Source organism: Haemaphysalis longicornis, unplaced genomic scaffold (genome assembly GCF_048455015.1).
Source record: "Haemaphysalis longicornis isolate Haplotype H1 unplaced genomic scaffold, Haemaphysalis longicornis Haplotype H1 scaffold_28, whole genome shotgun sequence".
Lineage (NCBI taxonomy): Eukaryota > Metazoa > Arthropoda > Arachnida > Ixodida > Ixodidae > Haemaphysalis > Haemaphysalis longicornis.
The window spans coordinates 673,823-700,891 of record NW_027526329.1 but is presented as its reverse complement, the minus strand read 5'-3'; the positions used below and the strand labels follow the sequence as shown (position 1 = coordinate 700,891).

The following is a 27,069-nucleotide window of genomic DNA, read 5'->3' as shown; positions in this document are numbered from 1 at the left end:
TAAACAATAAGTGAATCGGCTACTACGCTTCTCCACAGGCATTTTAAAATATTGGCCAATAACGCATTCCAGAAACATGCTTGGCGTAACCTACAAAAGTCGCGACCTAACTGACCTCAATATTATTTCCTCAAAGTGGCCTAAAAAACGTCTGCACGAATCTATTGTCTAAAGGTTATCCCATTTGTTTATCACACAAATGTTTCCGGACGCTTGGCAAAGCTGTTAAGACTAGCATAAAAGCACTTCAAATGATGCGCATAATTTCAAGCGCGAATGCGCATTGCTGTGCGGCAGTGAACGTTTCTACGAAAGCGTTGTTCGGTAATTAGGGGCGTTATTTAAGAAGAAACACATTCCGCAAAATATTTCACCACCTTCCCGTACGGGAACTCTGAGTACTATGCGAAGCAGCCATGGGGTCGACTCAAGTTCCCATTAGTTTTCAGTTCGTCGTTTCCGTTAAGTTGAGGTTTCCATGGTAACTACCAAACTTTTCACTTACCAGAACTACGAAATGGGAACTTGCGTTAACCCCATGGCTGCTTCGCATGCTACTGAGGGTTCCCCTACGGGAAGATGGTGAATTTTTATGGCAGGGGTGGGGGGGCGAGGGGTTTAGACTGAAGAGGCCTCAAAGAGAGAGAGACGTTTGTACGTGGTATGAGTTTGTCTTTATTTAGGCATTATCATCATCTTCAAAGTAGGTGACATTGAGCTGTGGTTGGCGTTTCACTTTGATTATGGCAGCCCTATGGTCTGTGAAATGTAACGTCAAGGGCTGTTGTAGTGGATGAACCCTAACGTTGCTGAAGATGAGGTCGATGCACGTTCCCCGGATGGTTTTGCGCTGCTTGTAATCGTATGAAATACAGCGGAGAGCGCAGCGTACCCCATGTGCTGCATGAGCCAGTCGTCGATTGTAATGTCGAAATTGAAATCCCCGGCGAGAACGAACGGCGTGTTCTTGAAGGTGCGTGAGCCCTCAATGCATCAGTAGCAGCTTCATCTCGAAAACAGGCGCGGAAAGACGTACACATGACCACGCGCTAACTAGCAACTGGCAACATTTATTAGGAAACAGAAATATATAGGGTGACCAAGCGACATAATTCACTGATTAAGGCTTATACATAATTCACTGATTAAGACCTATATATAGATTATCAAATAAAAGTTTCCTCCGACATAAAAGTGCAACCCATGATATGCTATTACCGCACGTGTCGTTGCAGAAACGCCAACTCTGCTTCTTGCAGACTGACTGAAGATTTACTCACGCACATTGACCCCTCCCGGCTGATATTCCAAGCTTCTATTATCTCCCTTTCTGTCTTGCCCCTGTGCCTAAACAACACGGTTGTTTTTTCGAACATGGGTTTGCACACCACCTGTACCTTGCACTCTTTACAGTGTGAAGCCAGGTGCGTGTAAGGACTGCCCACCAGCGAACTGTGGTACTCCCACAGTCGCATGTTCAGGCATCTGCCTGTTTGCCCGATGCCGGCCTTGCCACAAGGGAGCGGCAGTCGATACACCACTGATTGGGTGCAAGCAACAAACTGCTTGCCTTGTTTCACGTGGCAGCCTTTTTTGTGCCGCCCCGGCATATCAATGCGTCTGCCAACGGCAGAGCATATCTGGCCTACTTTCTTCTCGGCAGAAAACACAACGTTCACGCCATATCGGGAACCCACTCTCTTCATGCCATGACAGAGCCAATGAACATACCGGATTTTTGCCACTCGTTTTCTTTTTTGTGGAGCAGGTTCTGAAACAACCGTGTCATTAGCTTGCTTGATGGCACGCCTGATTTTTTCGCACGTGGCTGCAAAAGCGCCATCCGGAAACCTCGCCTCCTTAAGTCTTTTAACTTGGCAATCAAAACTAGTGCCCATCAAGTGCGTGCACGACTTGTCGAGTGCAGACCATAAGCATGCCCGTGCTATGCTATTCTTAACCAGCCGGGAGTGTCCTGAGAAATAGTCAAGAAGCGGTTTTGCTGTTCTCGGGGAATGCATCCAACGTGGTCTTTTTCGAAAGATAAGCACACATCCAAAAATTGCAGCTTCGTTTCCTTTGGCACTTCAAATGTGAAAGTCAGTCCCAGCCCGTTTTTTGAAAACAGCCCAAGCACTGCCTTACGCGTCTGGTCAAAGTTAGCGGATTGAACTAACAATAAGTAGTCAGCTACATACCTGCACACTTTGTGCACAAGCCCGTCCAAATCCACTTCAAGTGCCTTATCAACTTTCGACAAAAAAATACTGCTCAAAATGGGTGCCACTTTCGAGCCAATGCACACTCCCGATCTCTGGACGTACGTCTTACCCGCCCAGCCCACAAATGTATGCGTAATGTAAAACAACAAAACGTCTAAAATCTTTCCACTGAAATTCCACATTTTGCAACAAACTTCATTTCGTCATTGTTGTATATGCACTCCTTTACACTGCTCATCAACTCCCCGTGCGACAATGAGTAATACAAATCCTCAATGTCAATGCTAAACACATAAGGCGCGTGTAGGCCTGCCTCCCTTAGAAAACTGACAACAGCAGAAGAATTAGGAATAACAAAAGGGTCATCCAATGTCAGGCCACTCAGGTGCACCTGCAAGTATGTAGACACAGCACGGTACCACGTACCTTTTTCTGAGACAATGGTTCGAAAAGGAGTGTCTGGCTTGGCATTCATAATGTTTGGCAGTCATAATGTTTGGCAATCATAAAATGTTTGTTATAATGGCAATCATAAACTCATCAAATGTTTGGCAATCATAAAAAAAGGAACAGTTTTCGTATATAGCAATACAGTCGCGATGGCTTGGCTACAGCGTCGCTTGTGAATTCCTTTCTTCGACGATTACGCATCGTCCCTATTTCGTCCGACTTGCGCCTACGGGTGCATGTATATCACCTTCCTACATGAGGCATTACACGTGGCGTCATACATAAGTGCGACCCAGGAGCCAATAACAATACGCTCATGCGCGCTCTTAAAGCTGATGGCGTCGCTATACTCGCTGCACGCCCCAAGGGTCGTAATGGAACTGTGCTTATCCACTTCGCTTCTGACATCGTTCCACGGTTTGTAACTTACCACGATTTCTCACGCCGTGTCCATATTTACCAGGCAAAATCACTCATTTCCACACGTTGTCACAAACCAGGGCATAAGGCGTGTAGCTGTCCTCCCCAACTATTATCTGTAACGAAAGTGGTAGATACCACGAGTTGAAGGGCTCTCCAGGTCTGTGTCCTTATAAGGAACAGGCGCAGCACTTTGTGCATTGTGAAAAAGACGGACACCTCGCCACTAGCCCAGACTGTCCAGCTCGCCCTCGCTTCGTCGAAATGCTTAAAATACGCGAGCAACAAAACCGCTTTCAAAACCGTTACCAAAGTGGCAACCGTCAACAGCGACTTACAGACCCCGGCGACTCGCCCTTACCCGTTGCATCGAAAGCTTCAGAGATAAACTATCTCAGTCAAGACTTCACGCAGCTGGAATCTTCCGTCAGCTACGAGGATGATCCCATAATTGCTGAACTACAACAAGCACGACGAAAAGCCGAGATACAATTGGCTGAGGAGATGGCAGCTCTACAGAAACAAATTTTATTACTCAAACGCAACCATTAGCGGCGAATAAATGACATAAAGATGCACATTATCACACACAGACAGAATCTCTCCTTCAAACAAGCATCAAGCAAGCCTCAAGCAAACAACACTCTCGAAAAGCAACAAACTACCTCCCCTGCCATTTCTCGTCGCCAGGATGATACGTCGCCGGACGAACCACAGTTTCAAGTTAATTTACCCAGTCATCACAAATTTCTCTTCATGTTAGAAAAAACTCCCACCTCCCCTCGCGGAAACCCCTGTGTAGATGCGACGCATAGGGGGTTCACGGCACGTTTCCATTGAAGGCAGCGTAGGACAGCGGAGGAACGGCGCTGGAACGATGGAGCGGAGCGGCGCAGGCACCGCGTTTTATAGCGCGCATAACGGTGAGGGGACGCGCCGGCGCCAGTGCGTCTGCCGCGGCTATGACTCAACACAATCCAACACAATCCACTTTAATCCAATCCAATCCAAATCCAATCCGATCCAAGCCAAGCCAAGCCAAGCCAAGCCAATCCAATCCAATCCAATCCAATTCAATTCAATCCAATCGAATTTAATCCAATGCCCCTCGCGAGAGAGTGTTCGCTATCGGAGAGGAGAGGGGGTGAGCGGCGGAGAGCGAAGCTTGCGCGGCGAGGAGAATGGGGGAGGGATAGACGCCGACAACAATGACGACGACGCCGACACCGGATGCAGGGACAAGGCGGGTGAATGAGATGCCTTCGCATCTAAAAACACACAAAACAGACAGCAACATTCCCAGTCGAATGCCACCAGGACATGCAGTAATTTCAGCGATGCATGCAACACATGGCGCAGCAGCTAAGTGAGACTCAGAAGACTCTACAACGCATTGCCATGCAGTTAGACGTGACTACTGGTCACAACCCTGAAACCATAGCTCATGGCTTCGTTTAAGCCTTATTCCCGCCCTGACGTTCTTCAATGCAACTGCCGTTCTCTCAAGTACAGTGCCGCAGAGCTTGGGGAACTTTTCCGGACAACAGGTCAGCCCCTCGCACTCCTGCTTCAGGAAACGAGAGGCACGACCCCAGAAATAGCAGGTTATCAGAGATACTTTGTGCCGTCCATACATCACAAACAACGCGGGGTACCACTCAAAACAGAAGCACAAGCCGCCATATTCATCAGGAAGGACATACCTTACACCCAAGTTGATACCTCTTCTGATTGTACGGAAATACAGGAAACAGTTGCTGTCCGCTGCACTATTAACAAGACAAGATATCTCTTAGCATCTCATTCCGCCCGCCCCACAACAAATTATCGAGCTACTCCTGGCATTGAATATTCTTGGCTACCTAAGTTACGCCAGCAATATCCGCATGACAAACTCCTCTTCGTTGGAGATTTCAACGCTAAGCACCCAACTTGGCACCACAATACAACGGACCTTCGCGGCCAGGCACTTGTCGATAACGCTACCAGAGCAGGGCTGGAACTTCAGAACGCACTCGACTACCCCACCAGTCACGGGCTTCACGCAAATCAGACGGACACTACCCTCGACCTCACGTGGGCCTCAAACAGTGTAGTTCGCGAATGGCGCTGTGGTTCAGACCCTATGAGTTCCGTCCACTACCCCATATGGATAACATTGGCAGACTCAACTTCTCGTTGCAAATTGCGTCGCACAGTGGTTGACTGGGAACGCTTTCGCTCCCTCATTGCGGACTACGAGCACACTTTACCGTTAGCCACTAAAATAGCTCGGGTTGTCAAGCATGCCACCAGAAATTTTGATGTCCGGGACAACACTCCGACACCTGAGAAACACTTGATCAACCTATGGTCGACCAGCGAGATCCTCCACCTTCAATATCTCAGCATTGGAAAACAATTCAACGACGTACTCAAAGTTCGGAACAAAACAGCACAAGCTAGACGGTACGCCAAGCACATCAGAAGAACCCCCTGGCTTGACCACTGCGCAAGCCTAAATGAACGAACCGGTTCCTATAAGTTGTGGCGCACTTACAAAGCTCTCTTTGGTACGACAAAATCCCTTAACACCACGCAAAACATCCTACTTGCTCAGTCTATAGACGAAGACAAACTGGAACGAGTTGCAGCCCAGACATTCTTCCCCCAAGATAATGTATACCACTCGACTATCTACGCCCCAACCTACGGGGATCACCTGAAGCCTGAGGACACATTCTTCTCCATTCAAGAACTGCACATAGCCCTTGAGGCTGTTAATGCCAAGAGCGCTCCCGGAAAGGACAAAATTACTTGGCAAATGCTCCGTAACCTTGATGAGAAATCTAAACAACAGTTTTTGGCGGAAATTAACACAATATGGGAATCTACGATGCTCCCTGTTGAATGGAAGCACTCCGTTGTGCACCTAATACCAAAACCTAAAAAAACCCCTACTTCCATTTCCAACCTTCGTCACATTTCATTTACATCCACTCTTTGCAAATTGATGGAGCGCATGATCCTTACTCGTCTCACCTACCTGCTCGACACAGCGAACGACGCCATTTACGACCCTGCACAAACCGGGTTCCGGCCCGGTCTGACCACTCATGACAGCCAGCTCTTATTACGACCAATGATAGAGGAAAAATAGAGAAAAAATTTTAACACAGCTCCAGGAGCCCTTGTTACTATTGACCTCAAGAAAGCATTCGCCACAGTTTCCTACGCCTACAACATTTCGATTATGGGAGAACTTAATATCGGTCACAGACTCACCAATTTTGTCAAGAACTTTCTCTGCAACCGAACGTGTCACATCCATATGCGTAAAGAGCATCGCCGCATTTTCCACAGCCACCGAGGTGTACCCCAGGGCGCTATTTTATCTCCGACTCTATTCCATCTTGTCATGCCGAAAATAGCTAGGCAACTCCGACAAATTCCCAACATTCAAACTACTACATATGCCGACGATATTACGATTTCGATTGACCTTACCTAACAGCAAGTGCAGGTACATATTCGAACTGCACTCGACACTCTCGCCGACGCCCTCCAACACACGGGGATGCTGCCTTCGCCTGACAAAAGCACATATGTGGTGTTTGGTGGTGCACAGCAACAGAAGAACGCCTACACTTTTTAGTTTGTACGATCGCTCCTTAAGCCATCCCCCGAAAAGTGGGTTAAAGTTCTAAGTATCCCTGTCCCAGAGGATGACGGCTGCAGTGTGTGGCTTGAAGAAATCAAGAAAACATGGCATCAACAGCTTCATATATTCAAACGCATAAGCAACCGGTTAGGAGGGGCTACATCGGAGACACTCAAACTATTGACCCAGGCTGTCCTCACAAGCAAAGTGACATATGGGGTAGTATGCTTCGACTTCGTTAAGGCTCAGTTGCAGCAGCTGGAGGTGCTACATCGTGAGAGCCTTCGAGTCATCACTGGCCTTCCCAAACATGCCAAACTCGAGGAGCTCTACAAGCACCCTCAACTCCCTCCTCTCACAGAAATCATTCGAACCCGTCAGGAAGGCCACGATTTCCGAAGAGCATCCACTCTCGCCGGCCGTGCGCTATTGGCGCTACTGCCCCAAAGCGCGGCACCTCAACATCCCATCCCTTTGCCGCTTCCACCATGAGACGACTTCATCGTCGTTAACCCGAAGCCACTCCCAGTCACCGGTCCTAAGCTTCGCCACTCCAACAAACACAGACGCACAGCTGAAATGACCGAGCGGTTTTTACATAGCGCTATTTATACCGACGCCACATGGGACCCCACCACGAACACTGCCGGATTAGCGGCCATTCACTCGACATTTCAAGCCGCCTGTCAACAAGAATATCCAACAGCGTCATCGTCTACCCACCTCCAACTCGAAGCGATATTACTGGCTGTCCGACAACTTTAAATTTCTCACTGGCCTACCAACCAGCCTCATGCAACTATCTTCATAGCCAGCCAGGAGGCATTCCGCGCATTGCGCCGGGTACCTTATCAGAATTCTATCTGTGCGTCCATCAAGATGGTTGCCCGAAGGCTACATTGTACAACAGGACTACAAATTCGGGTAGACTGGGTGGCACGGCACTGCCTTAACTCCTCCAAGGAGGCCGCGCTCGCCCTGGCGAGCGATGTTCTTTCCACCCGCTCCCACCCAGTTTTGCCTCATCGCAACCCAACTTGGACCCCTTTGAAGCCCGGGCCACCTACCACCGATGTGCTAGAGCTCGACTCCGCAGCCACATCCCTGCCAATGACTACCCGTTACCTACAAGACTGCCATGTGGCCTTCAGGTTCAGGTCCGCAAGGCTCGTGCTAGGGCGGTGCTTACAGAGGACATCCTTTTCAAGTGGCGTTCTTACTTACCAAAAAAAAATCACGCCATATCCACGGTATGAATGATGATAAGTGGGGTGAAGCTCGAGAGGGGGAGATCATCGGTAACCGTAACTCTCCCGTGAAAATTCCCCCATTACATCATTAAGAAAGACGTAAGACTGTGTGCGTACATTGTACAAAGCGACTTTTAATTCGTTCTTTTATTTTGTTCTTGTTCGTTTGTTGTTGTTGTTGTAGGGTTCGTGAGGCTGCAAGCAAGCGCTCGTATCGGCAGGCAAACCCCGATGCAGTGAGAGCTCGCGAGGCGGCTGCAAAACGCATCAAGCGAGCTCAGCCCGAAGCTGCCGACGCGCGGTTTAAGCGCGACTTTCTAGACGAGATGCTTCGGCCTCTCTTTCGCGCACGGCGGGATCCTGTCGGCGAGCGCGCGCTGCCGCCGCCCTGCGCGCCCTCCGCTCCGCAGCCTTGTCAACAACCACCTCCTCCATCCGGTGACTCGTTGCGAAAGAGGAAGCGCGTCAACAGCGATTGCCTTTTATAGTGTCAGTCACGTGCGAGTGACGCCATCATGACGTCACTCACACCAGCGCCACCTGCGAGTGAGTCATCGAACTAGGCGGTCACGTAGCGCCACCTGCGAGTGAGTCATCGAACTAAGCGGTCACGTACCACGAGACACAAGAGATGGACGGACCCACGGCTTTAGGAGCTTCGCCCCAAAAAAAGGGGCGGCCACCCGTTCTCCCAGGCGCTACTCGATGCAATTCACCTCCGCCGGCCATGATACCACTCATGTGCGTGACGTGCTTTTTAGGAGCCACACCGAGCATTGAACATCTCCTTTGAGCGTGTCCAGGACTGCACGCCGAGCGCACGTCTTGCAAACACAGCAGTGTAACGGACTGGCACTACCCACAGCAGCGCTTTCACGGACTGGCTCAACCCACCCGCAGCCACAGCCAAGCAGGTGTTTGCCTCCTTGTGGGACTTCGCTCTCGCTACTGGCGTTCATCTGAGAATGTAAAGTTTTCCCGAATCGACACCACCCTCCCTACCCGCCCCCACATAGGCCGAGTCGCCATCCTTGCGTCAATAAAGTTTCGTTCCTTCATTCATTATTTATTTATTTATTTATTCACTCATTCATTTATTCATTCATTCATTCATTCATTCATTCATTCATTCATTCATTCATTCATTCATTCATTCATTGCAGGGTTTAACGCACCGACGCAATGCATGCGATGAGGCGCGCCGTAGTAGAGGGCTCCGGATCAGTTTTTACCACCTCAGGATCTTTAACGTCCGCCGAAATCTCGAACAAACAGGCGTTTTTGCTTTTCGCCTCCATCGGAAAAGAGGCCGCCGCGGCCGGGAATCGAACCCGCAGCCTCTGGCTCAGCAGCACAACGCCTTAGCCACTGAGCCACTGCGGGGTAAAGCATCAACTACTAAAAATAAAACAACACCATCCGCAGTATCCGCCAAATCGATATGCACCCGTCTACATATGATCGCTCCTGTTTCGTACAGGAATGTGTAGGCGCCTTCTGTTCGATTTCCCTGTTCTCTTGATAAGCAATGCAGTGCCGCACTATTTCTGCGCAACCAAACGTAAGGCCTTGCGATATCCCTGATCGCCGTAACTCGCCTGTGATTGGCATGCATTAAGATGAGGACACGTGTTTACAAAACCGCAGGACTTATACCAGGCGACTTCCCCGAACCCCACAATCACAATGCATAGACAGTTTGTGCTGTGTCATCTTGTATGCACCATAATCTTAGAGAACCCCTTTATTTCGCGAGCCGTCAGCGATCCAATTCCTGACTCCCCATAGCCGACTGTTCCGTGACATACAGCTAGATACTTTTACGGTGGTGAGTGAAGTGTACTTGGCAGTTTAGAAAATCAATACGTCACCTGGCGCGTCTCCTTCCAACCAGAATACCGGAACCGGTAGCCTGCTCGAACAAGCCGCGTCTGCGTGATTTTGCGTTTTGCGGTACTCGAGCTGGTATTCTTACGCTGACGCCATTAAGCTCCATCTTAGCGTGTGTGGGGGCTCAACCAAGGGCATTGGTTTGTCTCACCGAAATATTCTTATCAGCAGTTTCTGGTCAGTGATAATAGGACATTCACTTCCGACTAGCTACTGGTAAAAGTGGCGCATTGCAAACACCACAGATAACACTTACCGGTCGTGTTTAGCATATTTCCGTTCCACCTTCGTTAGTGTCCTCGATGAATAGGCAAAGGGCTGCTCATTTCTCGTTTCGCCAGCATACGCGACTGCTGCACTCACACATACCGGGGACCCGTCACAGGACAGTATCAAAGCGCACTTTCCTTGAAATGCAAAAGCAAGCACCGTGATGTTAGCAACTTCTTTAGACCTTCGAATGCCTCTTGGTGCTCTTCGCGCCACTTCCAGGCAGCATTGTCATCAAGCAAATGGCCATGGTTTTAGGCTATTTCGGATGTTTCCCGCAAAAACTCCCTGGCTGGCCATCTCCACAAACATGAAAACTGGGGATAGGCGAAGCATGCAGTGTATAAGTGCTTTCTTGGCGGTTTGGCGTTTTTTCCAAAGTAGATAAAACCATTGGCGGGTAGCAGTATACAGCTTTGCTGTAAACGTTTCTGGTCTCTCAAGCGCAAAGCTCTCTAGCGCGAGGGGTTAAACGAGTGTCCCGGTGTTTTTTTAGTGCGCGTTACCTTCTAGCACGAGGCGTAAATGGGTTTCACGGACTTTTAGTACCATGACTATATGAGACGACGCTTACGACGACGACGACATGAGACTTCGACATCCCCAGCCCCTAAGTGGGGTCACCCCTAAAATCGATTTCCAAAATTGACCATTCCAAATCATGCCTAGAGTTTCCTTTTGTTGGAGCAGGGGTTTTGCGGATGCCCTCTACTTTGGCCTCGGAAGGGTAGATGCGAACTTGTTAGTACGACGGCCCAGGGACTCAAGGCGTTCCTAAAAAAACTCACTTTTTTGGCTTCTACTAAGAGTTCTCTCTTAGCTAGGCGGCCGATTACCTCGATGAGCATACCTTCAATGTCATCAGCAGTTTCACTGGCCACCACGGTGCATTTAAGGTACACAGCTGCTTGAGGTATTCAAATAAGTATACCGTCATTTGCCCTTTGAAACAAATAGGTTGATGCATTTTTCAGCCATCCCATTGGATAGAGATGAGGTCCCGTTCCAGCCGAATCAACGTCGCTAACGCTGTAGTCCTACACAAGGGCCGACCTCCAGGCCGAGGAGTCGCATGAACCTATTTTACCGGTAGGTTCCCCGCGCCAACCAGGCCCACGAATACACATGGTTACTTCCACAGCCACGGTGGATGCTCAACTCGTAGCCGCCCGTGGCAGGACATGTTGGCAGACTTCTTCACCCCCGGGAATGCGGTAACGCGGCATGAACGCCGGTGGCCCCGTCAAATGAACAAGGGTCAGAGGCCCCTCGCAAGGGTAAAGCCAGCTTTTCAGGCGTGATTTCCCCTTTCAAGGGTCCGCACTCGACCAGGGACACCTGTACCCAATAAAGAAACTGGTGGGTTCCCGACGGTACGCGGACTTGACGCCGGAGCCTCCCGCATACGAGGCGGCCCTCTGAGCCATCGCTGCAATTCTTTTCACCGGGACACTTCACCTGGACTCTTTTAACCTCCCTTTGAAGGCGTCCTGCTGCCATCAGATACACCGTGCGGTAGACGACAAAATTTGTGTAACCCTTCCATCCTATTTATCGTGATCAGTTTGGCAGTTGTATCGTCAGCCAAAAGCTGCTGATACTCCGGCTCCAGGTGAAGCTTAGAGAAGACCTTCCTTTTTTTCCAGTTTAGCGAAAAGATTCTTGCTTGTTGGTAGGGGATACATGTTACTTTTTATTGTTTGGTTGATAGTGTTTCACTAGTCTCCGCAAGTTCTGAGTCAGCCATCCGTTTTCCGCACGCCAACAGTGGAGAATCCCCACCGTGAACAGTGGGGGAACAGTGGGGAGTGGGGTGAGGAGTCTGGAATAAAATGTAAAAACCACAGGATACATACTGGCACGCCAATTGCCAGCGCGAAAAGAAAGAAACAAATATTTGAATTATTGAGTTGCTACGTAGGCAATATTTATCACAAACTTAGAGCAATCCTCGCATAACCTAAATTATACAGGTTAAGCAGAAAAGAGAATGGCAGGGCATACTGCAGAAAATGACAACGACAAACTTAGAGCACTCCTAACAATAACTAAATTACATAGTTAGAGCAGAAAAAAAAAAAAAGACGGCATACAAAGGAGTGACACCGCCTTGCATTTGAGGTAGACGTACGTGTTGTCTGACATGAAGACAGCATTAGTTTCGTTTCTTTATTGAGCCTAATTAGCCCTGAAATTTTTGAGCGCATTCAGTTAGGCTAGGATAAGGGCTACACAAAACTACTACCTGGTTATCCATTACTGGTTCCCCAGAATTCGCTCTTAACCTCATTCTAATATTTACAGTGGAACGAAGGGTATAGGTTACACCCCTATGTAGATCTTTGTGGAAAAATTGGTCTTTTTTATTTGATGATAAATTAAACTTGATAAGAAGATCCGACATACGCTATTAAATGGCACCGCATTTGATTGGCTGAAATAGGTCGTTGACAGGAGCACATTCGGTAGAAAATTAGGGTATTTCTTAGAGTGAAAAGTGATCTTATTTCGTTTTATTACAATTACCTATATCAGATGGCAGTACACCATCTGGGAGTGAATTAAAACATGTATAGCTGTTTTTAACTTGCTGGAGTAAAAGATCTTGATTGATTGTAGGGTTTAACGCGTCGACGCAACGGAGGCGATGAAGCGCGCCGTAGTGGAGGGCTCCGGAATAATTTTGACCACCTGGGGATCTTTAACCTGCGCCAAATTCTCGCACATAAGGGCGTTTTTGCTTTTCGCCTCCATCAGAAAACCGACCGCCGCGGCCGGGAATCGAACCCGCGACCTCGTTCTCAGCAGCGCAACGCCTTAGCCACTACGCCACCGCGGCGGGTGAGTAAAAGATCTTATCGGCGCATGAAGGTGAGGGACCACGGTATATAATTACGTAGGTAGTCGACGTGATCCCTTCAACTTAGGTGATATCTAAGGCACACTCCAAAAATGCGTAGTTTATGACCATCAACTCGACGTTTTGCTATTTTACGCTTGACGTCACGATTGATAGGCTCACTTTTTTTGGGGGGGGAGGGGGGGGTGTGGCGTAAAGAATACATTTAACCTTGGTTACATTTATGGCTGTTTTATTGCCATCAAACATATTTTGTAGTAGACACAACCAATCATTTGCATGGCGTTCTATGAGTTTTAGACCAGAACCAAAGAACAAGACATTTGTGTCGTCTGCACTCAAAATAATATTATTAATAAAACGAAAGTTCACTACATAATTATCATAAACAATGAAGAGCAATGAACCTAACATTGAGCCTTGAGGTGCACCATATCTAATTCAATTGAACCCTAAATAAATTTATTGTAACTGTGTAGACTCTTTTCTTCTATTCAGCAATTTTCAACAAGTTGACTTGATGGGCGACGAATACCGGAAGTTTTCAATTTTTCAATTAAAATGTGATGCGTAATAGAATACAATGCTTTGCGAAAGTGAAGAAAAATTCTTGTGGTAGTGAGTTTGCTCTCCACGTGACCAAGTATTTTCTCTTTGATAGAAAGCAGCGCGGTATCAGTTGATTTTCGACCTTGGAAACCGTGTTGTTGTGTTCAAATTACCTTGTTTGATTCTAGGAAGGTATGAAGCCTTTTAAATATGTTAAGCTCGGCAATTTTAGAAGAAAAAACAATAATAAAGACGGTCTGTACTTGTAGAAGTCATTTTGATTGCCACCTTTAAAGATAAGTGCTACGAGCGCTATTTTCATTTTGCCAGGAAACAAACCGGTTTGCAGCATTCTATTACATATATGTGCAAGAGGAGAGGCAATAACAGGGCCAACGGTCCTAATTGGCAGAGCACTGACGTCGTCGTAGCCTGGCGAGCAAATGTTTTTTGGGGGCGCTAATAATAGATTCAACTTCCTGTTCTAATATTTGGACCCAGGATAAAGAATCCTTAGAGGCTATAGACACATGAAAACCCATGGCGTTGTTACCTGTGTGCGCGGTGGGCTGTGAAAGTTGCCTGCATTTCAGAAATGTTAATTGAATTTGTTGGCAAGTTGAACCCGCGACCGGCTTTAAAGATAGCGACCAGCCCATGCGCGGATTCGGGTGCCGAATTTGTTATTGCTTGTCTAGTTTCTTTTAGTTCTTTTCCGACGCCACTGAACCGGCTGGCGCCGCATAGAATCCCCGTTTCTCTGTTGTATACGCATTTGCTCGGCCTGTCATCTTTGTTATTTCGTTTTTTTCTCGGTGCGTTGTCGTGAGTCTTTGCCAATTCACATCGTGAGACGTGCACACCTCCTGTGGGCCCACCAGTGTGCTCAATTAAGAGTTTTTTAACGCGGAATTGTTACTTGGCTAAGATGGTGAAAGAACGCACCCGCAGGCGTCCACTTAACGCGCACACCCTTGGATATCCTCCGCAAAAGATGTCCACAGCTGTTAACCCTTCGCGTTGCTTGAATTTCCACGAATTTGACAGTGCGCGCAGATTTGAAAAAATAAACAGAAAAAATCTTCAGCGCGTTTTGTTCTAATCCACGGAACAGAAAAAATGAACCGGAAGAAGCACTTTACGGGCACTGTTTTGTATAGTGCGCGAAAAGAGGAAAGAAAAACAGGCAGAAACACACGGCGCACGGTCAGTTCCCACAGGCGTATTGCGCATAGCCCGAATATAACAAAAAACACGTGTGCGTTAGGTAATTCCCGGTAAGTCTTGGTTTGCCTTCAGCTTATGTGGAGACAGTGTAGCAGCAGCATGATTATTGTCATTCTTGAAAAAGCAGCTGCAGTGTGTCTAACGCCGAAAGTGTAGGTTATCGTCGACTTCTGCAGGAGGATCGGCTACAAACATAGCAAAGCAAGAAAACGCTTTCGCGATATAAGATGCCGACAGATCCCGCAATACGTTTACATCATATTTGTAGGGAACATATCATACATGGTTGTATTTGCTGGACACAGCTGAACGAACCCGTAAGGCGCACGGTACAGGTGATCTTTTTCACCAGGTTCTGATCGCTTCGGTACGGGGGCAGCGTCTCAATAAGATATCCTGAAGATAACGGTGTTTCTCACCACAAGCATTGACCGGAGGTGGTGGCCATATCCAAGTTTTCCATTTTTTTTGCCTTGTAAGCCACCCGGAAGGCGCTCCTACGTACGTGACGCTTCAGTTGGTGTAAAAACGGCGCAGTCGCTGAAAAGGTTACCGTTGATTAGTGCTGCCTTCGCTGGAAAACACTTTTGTTTTTCTGCAAGAATATCGGCGCTTCGGCGCACAGAACGGCCCTGTAGGGGGATGTTTATACACATTCAAGCCTTCTCTACGACATTTGCATGTTCATAGAAGAGCGTCACGCCTATAAAAAGCTCCTCGATGTAAGGAAAGGTCCACAAAGTTTAGAAGTGTTTAAATTAAGGAATGTGTTCTAAAATGAGCAATTCTGGTCATGCAGGCGGATATGGTAGCTGTGTTGTTTACTTGTGTACGTTGACGTTTCCACAACTGAGAGTGGGTTCCAGACTTAACCGCGAATGTTCATTGCTGGCCACTATTATATGTAGTGACTGGCACACTGGGCATTTTTTTGTATGACTGATACTTTTTATGCATGCATTGGCAGGTTGTATTGCGAGCGATGTAAAGTGCCGTGTTTGAGGATTAAACTAAGGCCAACCTGACAGAGTACGCCATCCCTACACGGCATTTTTTTTGGCACGCCGGCTCCCATTGTCGCCGGCGGTGATTTGCAGGTGGCGATCTATAAATTAGGTCGTGGTTTAACCCGAAAGTTGACGCCTCCATTTATTCTCATTTGAAAAAGCAGAGGAGTACTTTTATCAATTTTTAGTTGATTAAAGGCGGCCCAAAGAAGCTTGGGGTCATCTGTACCTGAAGAAAACGTATTGTTGTAATAGTTAGGCGTAGATTCATTGAAGTCCGAGTTTTATTTATTCCGAAATCTTTTAAACTCAACTAGGCGATTTCTTTGTCCAGAGAAAATACAGCAAAAAACAGCAAGTGATCACTGAAGAAAACGCCACACCATAGTGTGTTCATCGGTCAATTCGTAAAACACAAATCTATTAATGTTTCTGAACGATGACTGATACGTCTAGGAAGGTCAATTAACACTTCGCAACCATAAGACTGACATTTCGGGAAATTTGGTACGCAGATTACTATTTACGAGAAAGTCTGCATTGAAAAGCCGAAATATAACAGCATGCCTATTGTTCGAACTTGCTACAGAAGTAACGATTTAATATGCAAAAAAAACACGTCTGTGGCCCCACGAGGTGGTCTATAGATCAGAAGTGGGGCTATGCTATAGCGTATTATACCTACTGCTTCAACGTCCCCATGCACAATACTGTAGCTGGACAAAACGTTATACTTAGAACCTTTTTTCTAGAAACACCAGCCCCGTGTTAGTCCTCTCTAAATATTGCGGTGTTCTCGTATCCAGCGAGTTGGGGGATACCAGAGTGTGAGGTATACCAGGTTTCGGTAAATGCAAGAATATCGAAGGTGTGCTTTTGTTGCTGCAAGTCAGCCACAATTTCCTCATTTTTATTCTCGTGGTTTTTGCGTTGAAATCATATAAAAAAGGGGATGGTGACGTGAATGATTCCAAGAGCTTAGTAGGTTAATAAAAGTATCAGTTGTATAATAGGATGACAGGCTTGAAATAATTATTCAAAGTTGTAAGTGAAGCGCCAGCGAGCTCATACAATCTTAACAAGGTCATCCTCTGAGGCAATATTGATCGAACGAGGGACTGACTCTTTCCTGACAAACAATTACCGTCAGAAGACCATGTGAACCTATAGTTCATCTCACCCTCCTTGGGTTTGGTGAACCACGGCAACTTCATGTTATTGTATTGCTGCAGGTCGTTCAGCTCACGTTTTACATTCTTAATGTCTTCTTTGCCTTCAAAACTTTAAACAGCTTCAACTCTCCTGCAGAGTTGCTCAATCTCTCTGTCGTACCTATGAGATGTCTCCAATAAATCATCAAGGGTGTTTCACTCGTGCTGAACAACAAGCTCTACTTTCGTCACAGTTCGCTTCAGTTCAGACAGGCCATCTATTTGTAATGTGCGAGCAGTTAGCTTTTTGCTCCTGTCAGTTAGCAGCTTCGGTACACTGCAAGGCAACTCTGCAGCTTGCTTGACCGTAGCACGCTACAGAGCCAGGCAGCAAGTGGGGCATCTCAGAGAACGGTTCGATTCCTCATCTTTTGAGTTCTTACTAATCCCAGCACCTTTTCCCAAGTGGTAGCATTGGCGGCATTACATAAATTTCAGATATTTTTCGTCCTCCGGAAAGCTTCCGTAAGAGAACAGCCAACTTTCAGTGCAACTGGTTCACATTTTTTCATACAATGCACAAAAGCAACCACACGAACACGAGAGGCAACAGCGGGGACAAAAAGGCGTTGTCCAATGCGAAAACAACCACAACTACCTGTTTTAAACGCTTGGGGAGGGAGGCTCCCGTGAGAAGGGGGCCGGCTCGAATGCGTCTAGTGGCTGCGGCGTCGTGAATTTTGCAGAGATTGGGGCGCTGCCGGTTTTCAGCGGGTCCCCCATGCAGTTCTCGTAGAACACGGGTAGTTAGGCCGATGTAGCCAATCCATCAGATTTGGTGCTTGCATGCTCAATGCCGGTGTAAAACAATGGCTGTTTAAGGCAAAATCGGCGATGGAAGTTTTGATAACCAAACTGGGTGGCAATGGGTTTAGGGTCCGACCGAAGGAATGTCCAATACAAATTCTGGGGAGTTTTACGCAAATGTCATCGAAACACTTCATGGTTTTAAAGGCATTCCTGTGTTTCCAGATTTTTTCACACCGTCCTTTCAGTTTTGAGGCGTGCAGGATGAAAATTTCATACCTTATGTCAACCGCTTATCGTTGACCCTTGAAATGCACTGTGAAGCTTTGAAGCTTTCCGCCTCGCCGTACGTTGAGGCGTGATTTCCTTGCGTCGCGAGCACTCACTGTCTGTTCCAAGAGTCCGCCTTCTAATCTTTGCCGTTAAGTTTCAGAAATGTATGCCTAAAACGCCATTTTAGCAGAGCTGCTGCACGGGTGAGCTTATGTAGTTGCCGCCATGTTGTTCAGGTAGGAAAACGAAGCGACGCAAACAAGTGATCATAAGGATAGTCATAACAGAGCACAGATACCAGCGCCTTCAATAGACGCCACGTAAGAGCATTCAATCAGAAAAGTAGTAAACCCTGTGTACCTTAGAGCCCATATATTTTGCTCAAACGATAGATTGACCAAGCCTCCCAAGTAAGAACACAGAAAAAACTCCGCAATTTTCAAAGGATGATAACGATGATAATAAAAGGACAGTACCCTCACTGGCCACATTTATGTACTCCTGTGCTGTCCCTACAGCGATCGCCACTGACGAATTCACCTCAGCGGTGGCTGTGACACGAGGTCGCCGATTAATGTACGCCTCGAAATGAGGCCAAGCTAACCAAACATTTTCCCGTGGAATCAAACAGGCACGCGCTTTCTTCAGCTAAACCCACAGTAGCCGACACCCCGGCAACCTTTACGACGCGAAGAATACGAGCAAGACTTATGTGCTCTCGTGACGAATAAAATATTGCCATTGGAGACGACCGAATCAAGACCGACCTTCCATATAGACATGGAGGATCGCACAGCTTTAAATTAGATGTATTGTTTTCGCAGTTCCACAAGTAATGTCTGAAGTTTGTAGAGGCATTTTTTATGCTGTGGTGGTATAGGGTTTCTACGCGTGTCCCCCATAGTGGAATATCCTGGTGAACACTTATAATACACTTTAATTTTTATATTCCTATACAAACGACAGACATATACTAATCTTAATGTTCTCTTTATTGTCAACGATTTTCTCCATGGCTTCTTATACTCTGCGCCACGGACGTGACACGCGCATGTTAAGTTAAAATTATAAAAATGGCTGTTATTTGCTGTAACAGGTTTGTGTGAACGAACACCACTAAATGCAGATCAGTATTTAAATGATGTTTGAGGCATTTTTAATCAACTCGGCATTAAAGTACAGCGACGTCGTGGGCACACATAGCGCTTAAATACAGCCTCCAATCGCCTAATCGCCAGGTACGAGAAAGGAAAAGCTTGGCAGCGGGTTCAAAAATGAAAATGAAGCAATTGTGTGCTTCTCACGACGGTTTGCAATTGGATCCATGGGATTTATGCTGGTGAAGGCGGAGGTACACAGTTCATGGTATGCGAGATCAGAGGTTCGCAGCAACAATTATAATGAAAATTGTCGTGCCTACAACCGTCCACTTAAACAATAACGAGGAAGGTCTGCCTGAGAAATCGTATGAGCATTGTTGGTGCACCGCTTACGCGAATAATGGTGGCAGACGCCCCTACCGCCACACCATGCGCGCACATATGTATGGACGCAGTTTGTGTGGCTTGGCCAAGAACGAGAACCACCAGTGGTTGTCGTCGCCGACCATAATGTTGGCCATGACGCTTTCACTAATCTTCATTTCGGAGCTGAGACTCTTTCCCTGGCGATTTGTCGTTCGTTGTCTTTGCTATATATATGCTATACATATTTGATAAGCGTGTGTGTTGGCGTGCGCGTGTGCATGTGCGTGTGCACACACGCGCATTTGCACTCGCACACGCACTCTTCTTCTTTTCTCCTGAGCTATGAGAAGAGGTGAAAATATTAGTATGGTTGTGGAGAACATTGCAAAGCTCTGAAGTCTTTTTCGAGCCTCCTGTTGACGACACAGCCTCCTGAATTAAATCAAGGAAGCTTCTTTGTGCTTCCTCCCTTTACAGTGTGGTCATTTACTCTCCGGGGTCAGGTATTTTACGTCGAGTGTGGAATAAAGGACACACAGTCGGCGGGGTGCAGATTAAGTTGGGGCTTCTAGCAAGCACACCGCAGTACCCATACAAAAAAAATGTTGATCCCTCGTGCATAGAAATCGGTAACCCAGGAAAGAGAAAGTTGCCTTCACAGGGACAGTTACATGCTTATTGTGCATCGATATAAACTTGCTTATAGCGCAGTATGGCACTGTTAGACGCACCAACATTAAACCCTGGATTACACGCTGCGGAGCATTGCATAAATTCGATTGAAACCCCAGACGCTTGCAAACAGTGCGAACCAAACCGAACTGGTTGTCAGCGATTCGTTTGCGCAAGTAACGTTCCGATACAGCGAAGGAAGCATGATTTGCGGGTCAGCAGCATTCTTTTAGGTGTGCTTGGCGAGCGACGTTTGTCTAACGGGTCCCTTCGGCAAACGTGCGACCACGTCGGTCCTACTCCGGGTCGTATAAGGCACACGCTTGCGTTGCGACGATCTCAGCTCTTGGAACGCGAAAGGCAGAGTTCGTAGCTTGGACCGTGAATGCGTGAAGGCGTTCCGCTTCCCGCTGGCGTATCTCTCGTCGCACCAAACCGGTCATTGGCCAGTCGGCGTCGTTGCCTTTCTGCCTTAATGCAACAGTTTTCTTACACGGGGACACAGCGCCAACAACTATTGGCGCTCATTAGCGCCATGACGCACAACTTCGCTTCACCGATGATGATTATGATGCTTAGCGGCTTCCCCTTTGTAACGGGGTGGCGTGGCCTTAGTCGCAACGCCACTGTACAATCACCTCGCCAAAAAATACAAAAAACTCTCATAGTTTTTACAAAAATACAAAAACAGAAAATACAAAAATACAAAAAAATACAAAAAATACAAAAAAACATACACAAATCTCTGAAAATACAAAAAAACTCTCAGATCTCTCACCACACATAGGCAGCAGCGCCATCTGAAAGGAAATGTTATAGGGAAGGATATAAGGCGCGTTTGTAGTGGTAGGCACGCTTGAGTTCATAGCCCAGTTGGCAGAGCGTTTCACATCCCCCTTGGCGGTCAGAGGTATCGGGGGCTCGAAGTCTAGCGCCGCTGCGTCAATGGAACTTTTTCTGACGATGTCACCTCCGTGACGGATATGATGTAGGTGAGGTCTCGCTGTACCCTGGTATAAAACACTTTCGTATTGAAAACCTCACAAAACGCTTCGTTGCCGAGTGAGGCCGCGAGACAAAAATCTCCTTTCGCGCTTGGAAGTTAATGGGGCCAAAACTGCACGCCCTTAAATGTACTTTTCACGAACAACTTGCACCCCGACTTTTCCAGCCCAATAGTCACCTTGTGCTAAACTAAAATACGACGGGACGGACACCAGTTCTTGATTACACAACGGCCAGAATGCGCTACCACTGTACGCGCGATACTGTAGAAGCTATTTTGGTCGCCGAAAAAGGCGAATGCTATAGACCCAAACCAATTATGGAATTGCGACCCGATAGATTGATGGTGATAACTGCAGAAGTTCGCTCTACGCACTCACGTGCTGCGCTGAAAGCCATGCACCAAAGCATCAGTGTTGGTTATTTGAACGCAAATATTACTTCGCACTTATGGCAAAACTGAAGAGTTAATAGAACCTAGCTGTTTTGCTGAAGCCTCTTCCAGCACCTCCAGCGTACCGGAGAACACATCTTTCAAGATATGTAACACCACGGAACTTGCGAATGTTCGCCTCTACATTACCACTCGACTACTCCAACGCTGCCTTCCGTGTGGGCTTGTCGGTCTGAGTCGACTTTATTCTGTCCACAGTGGTTAAGGATTGCCTTCACGAAAGCCTACTGCTTCACCATGGAGATGGCTGACAGAGACTGGTGCGACGTCCATTGAGTTGAAGAGACAAGTGAGCTTCTCTCCATTGTATGCAGACAAATTGGTGGCGTCTCTCCTTTCTTGTCCTTGTCCGTATGCGCTATAAATTTTTCTGCAATGCAACACCAACTCGCCCAGGAATGCGTGCTCGTGATCTCCCTTGTCGTTGCCCACAATAATCTCTGCAGCGAAACGTGTGGCCACGGAACTCAGCCGTTTGGACGGTCGGCCGCTCACGGTAGAGACAATCTTAGAACATCAGTCCTAGGATTCACAGACAACAGTAAAAGTTTTTAAGGATACGTGTTTACACGGCCGTCATTTGTACCGGCGACAAGTACTAAGAATCCACACGTTCCAGTTCCTATATCGTCCTTCTCGCCTTCCCCTCTAACCCGTGAACCTCACTTCTCGTTGCGGGTAAGCAAACCAGGATCTACGCCATGTTAACCTCACTACCTTTCCATTCATTTTTATGATTCATTCATTCATTCATTCTTTCTCTGGAATCCTGGTTATTCCTTTTCCCCGATTCTTTGTTGCAGTTTTTTCCTAGCATGCGATTTTTTTCACAATATCATTCAGGCAGCAAAGAAATGTTCATTTCTGGGTGGCACAATGCAATTTTTTCACCCGATACCCTCATATTAGAAGGCTCATGCAGTATTCGGAAGACGGAAGGCTCATGCAGTATATACTCAATTGATTTGTTAGTTAGTGCCGCCTCAAGTTAAATCCTTGTGAGTGACGCCAGGTACTTTGTAATAAGCCGGGCACGATTAGCTAGACAAATGAAACAATAACTGTGGGTAGGGAAACGTAGCAGCGAAAACGCTTTCTGGACAAAAATACTTTATTACCAACAAAACTTGGCATCGACGTGCACCACCCTTCACCCTCCACTGATTCGACATGCAACTCCACTTTTCAGCAAGGTCTCGTAAACAACATCCCAAACCACATTTCATATTTTTTCTGCGCCTTTAGGTAAAAGGAATGCTGTGGTGAACTACACAGCTTCGAGCGTTACACTTTTTAAAACAACTCTAATAATTTCTTGTAATTGTTTTCACCGATGGCCTAAGCGGCTGTTGGCTCACGTTAATCAGCGAAATACTACTACCTACAACTTTCCCGCACTGTCCACCACACGTCGTTGCTAATAGTATCACTTACACAGCTGTATTCAATCACCGTCTCCTCAAATCATTAGTTCTCGCATGGCACTTCTCTCCGGAGAACTGTCCGATGCAGGCTGCATAAGCCATAGCATGGGGAATAAATGTCTGGTCGTGCACTCCAGTGAATAAGTGCGCCCATGGTCCGATTGCGAACACCGCCACGTCTTCACCGCCATGGGTCTCGAGCCACTTTGGGTATGCTGCCTGTTGTGTGTAGTTCATTGAAGCTGAAAAGAGAAAGCATTCAAACTGAATTCTCGTCGAAGCAAACCGGGAAAACATTACTATTTTCTTAACGACAGTCGCTGCTCATGTGACAAATAAGGCTATTTTAACAACTACCAACCCAACGGCTCCAGTTTGCTTTCCCTGAGATGTAGTGGACGGTTCACTGCTTCCTTTGTATGTAGATACACGACAATCGGAAGATGGGAACACTTTCGTAACGAGAAGCGTTTTAATTGCGTAGTGTGATTATTTAGTTTTCCCGACTGATAAATTCAGTTGTGACGTTCATACGAGCGGTTTCAGTGATTGATTTGAAGGTGATTTCGCCGGTGCCTCTCTGGTTTGGGATGTAGGACTTAGAAATCAAATGGCGAATTTCTACCAAAAGTACAAGCTATAATATGACATTTTTAAAGCAGCTCGGTTTCTTACTGAGAGGTAGATCGGCCACGTGGCAGCGGTGTTATGAAGTCTTTAGCTCGAACGGTCATTTATAAAGAGCCTCGCAGTGGAGCGCACTCCGTCCGTATACACAGTTAGATGAGTGGAAGAATTCCAAAAGGGCGGTTTAGTTTCTGCGCAGTACTTTAAATATGCTACGACTGGTGGAATTTCTCCTTTGCGTTGCTATCGCTTTCAAGCATGTGCGTCCCGTCGAAAGTACTTTTGTGGTTAGACACTTTGCAGGGCTCGGCGAAAGCGCTGCGATATTTGTTTTGTCTTCAGACCTCGTTCTTGTGCTGCCTTATTCAATCTTAATATTTGTTTTTCTGCCTCGGCAATGCGTAATGACGGGTGCTCTGCGCACGTAATCTTGTACGTGACCCCACACATCCGGTTTTTTGTCGCGTGTTCTTAGGAACGCAAAAGGAAGAGGCAAAAGGAAGATGTCAATTGCGGAAGATTTTGCATTACAAAGAGTTGCCCACGTCGCACAGAACAATCTTAGGCCATGGCGAGAAGAAGCTCACGGCTTTCTCTTCGGTGTGCTGCATGATCAGGTTGGCCAGTGGGATCGAGTGCAGTCCGGCTTTCTTGTGTAGAAGTCGTTCGTTCGTAAAAGGAATTTGTGCTGGACAAAGAGACTTACAATAGCTGGGCAATCTCGTGAACGGTGAAGGATGTCCATTCGATTAAGCTTTCTGGCTCTTCCAACAGGAGCACGGGCAGAGGACAGAGGTAGCGCAATCGGTCTTCTCGTGAGCGAAGACACCGCGTCGAACGAGACTAGGCTCATGTCTTCCTGCATGCTTAAAACCGACGCAAGCTGTACAAAAGGGTTGTCATTGCCCGTGAGAAGGGCCAAGGTATGTTGCAAGAAATATCGAAGTGTCCATCAGAGTGAGCGCGCGAAGTGTGCAATCTGTCGAAGGCTACCACTTTACTCATGAATTGTTAGTAATCCGTAGAAACCAGAAGAGTAGCCATTTGAGGAGAATAAACGTGGGTGGGAGTTTTTCTTTTTGTTTTGGTTGGTGCTTGAACCTTTCTCCGAGCAACTAGTCAGGTTACGTCTGAGTTTAACATATGCGGTCCTTTCTTAGCTTTGTATACGCGTCCCCATCTCAAACCTTCTGGTCATAGTTCACACTACCGGCTATCTACAGTACCGCCGATTCACCCTGCTAAGCGGCGAGCATGACAATATTCTGATCCTCTTGAAGTTCTCTGTGCTAAGTTTTCTTCTCCGGTCAGTCTATGCGCTTCTGCAATGGAAATGTCGAGAACGTCCGAAGAGATTTTAGCGAAATTTACCACGGGAAATTGGGCGTATTTCGTAAATACCTTCGTCTGCAGCTGCTACAATTTTTGCTAGTGCGGTTTTGCTCTCCAAAAATAGTAAAGTCTTTTTGCTAAAATTCTAGTTTTTTGCTGTTGTGAGAGGTCTGGCGGACAGGTTGGTCGCGAAACTTTGTTTCGGGATTCTGCGGCAGAAGTTCGGTCCAACAATACCTTCTTTTTATGTTTCGTGATATGGCACCCCTATGCCGTCACGGGATTATCAAATTCTTCAATATAAGGTAGCAGTCCAGGGAATCGGTGCTCAAAATGACGCACTCCGAAGTGCAAGTCCTGTTCCTTTTTACTGCGGCGTTGCACTAGGGAGGCCGGTAAAGCCGTTGTCCTGCTTTTGTCCAAATGTTCACCTTTTGGGGGTAGACAACTGTAGCTTCAGTGGGAGTCTTTTATGAACGACTTTTTTTGCTAACAGGTTCCGTTAAGTACAGTTGAGATAGGAATAGCAAGACGCCTTCCTTGATGCGTACAGAGCGCATAGATAGGTGCACGGTGTGGTTGCCGAAGCCTTGCCTAAATGATTTGAAGGTAGTAGTATTTGAATGAACTAATTCACTTCAAGATTTGTACTTCTGGTTGGAGCTTGCTATTTCATTTCTCACTCCATTTCTGTGATTACATTCCATCCAAAAAAGCTAACGTTCGCAACTATATTATCATCGCTCCCTATATGTCCTGCGCTGGATATAAAGCACAGAAAAAAAGTTGGGCATTTGTATACGTTACGTCACTCTTTCTGTCCCTCATCCGTGGTAATATTCCCCACGGTTCCAAAGGAACTGTAGTAACTACATAATTTACTATTCCAGAGATATAGATCTATAATTCAATAGATAGATAATACGCCTCGACAAATTATGACAGCTCATTTAGTAATGCATCTAACATGATTACCCCGTTTTAAAACCCTCTGTTTACACTTCACCGTTAGCAGGGTATAAAACTATCGAAACAAGGTTAATAAGAGCTCGAGGCGCAGGCCTTTATCGTATGGCGAAGCAACTATGCCATAGGTTAGCTATAGAGGACATTGCTTCTATAATCTCCCACTTTTGTGAACCACCAGGCCACTCTATATGACGAAGCTGGTTGCTTTAAAATTCAAGTTGAATATGTGTTATCGTCACGCAAAAGCCCCGTTTGCAGACAGAAATAGTGGCGAGTGGTCAATTAACCTTTACTATACAACTTCCTACAGCAAAACAACTCTTCAATTTTCCCTTTTTAGCTTACGTGATTGCCTAACTCTGTAGTGTGCCGAAAATTTCATTTCGTAATCTTAGCTGTAGCTAAGCAGAAACTTATACAGTTTCGTCACGCGGCTTCACATTTCTCCAAATGAACTTGTATTTATATTTTATTTTTACTGGCGCGAATGGGCTCCCACAAGACGGCGACCTCACATCGCTCCAACAGTATTTGTTGACAACATTTGCCGTAACAGGCTTTTAACAGGATACGCGTGTGCAAACCCCCTCCCCCTCTTCCCCCCCCCCCCCCCCCCGACGGAAGTCGCGCCACTTGAAACGCAAAGGTTACCCAGGATAACAATATTAGGGCCAGTAGCTTGGAGAGCCCAGAGTTGCCAGTCCCGCCAGTTCCCGTACAGGTTTCGCTTCAGTTTAATTTCGGCTGTGGTCTTGAACATGAAGATGTACATCGGGTTTCTCCGCCAGTCACGTGCGGATGTCATGTCGCAGTCTTTGCACATCATCAGCTGCACGCATATGGTCACGTGTATATAAATCTGTATCTATCTCCCCCTAAATAATTACCTCTTTGCTTACTTGGAGCAACTGGCCCATTCTGCCTTTCATTGTCCTGGGCGTTGGGAGCGCTACACTCAGAGTGAGACCCAAGCTAATCACTTGATGGTTGCGCTGCCATGAGGAGCGCTTATATGCTGCTCCTTTATTGCAACAAGTGCTAAAGATCAAGAGACAAGAAAGAACACTTCTGCCTCAAGTGTTCTTCCTTGTGTCCCCATTGTTT

At 46.9% G+C, this 27,069-nt stretch overlaps 1 protein-coding gene across 2 annotated transcripts in view; it reads right to left on the bottom strand.

Annotated features, from left to right (window-relative positions):
* Nucleotides 1-22,733: 22,733 nt before the first annotated feature.
* LOC144172987 (alkaline phosphatase-like) overlaps nt 22,734-27,069 on the bottom strand; it is a 103,398-nt gene continuing 99,062 nt past the window's right edge. The window contains exon 8 of one of the 2 annotated variants that reach the window (XM_077701581.1): nt 22,734-23,279. In XM_077701581.1, the coding sequence (XP_077557707.1) occupies nt 23,062-23,279 (218 nt within the window). In that variant the 3' untranslated portion in view covers nt 22,734-23,061. The remainder of the gene's footprint in view (nt 23,280-27,069) is intronic. The other variant, XM_077701580.1, reaches the window with a different exon arrangement.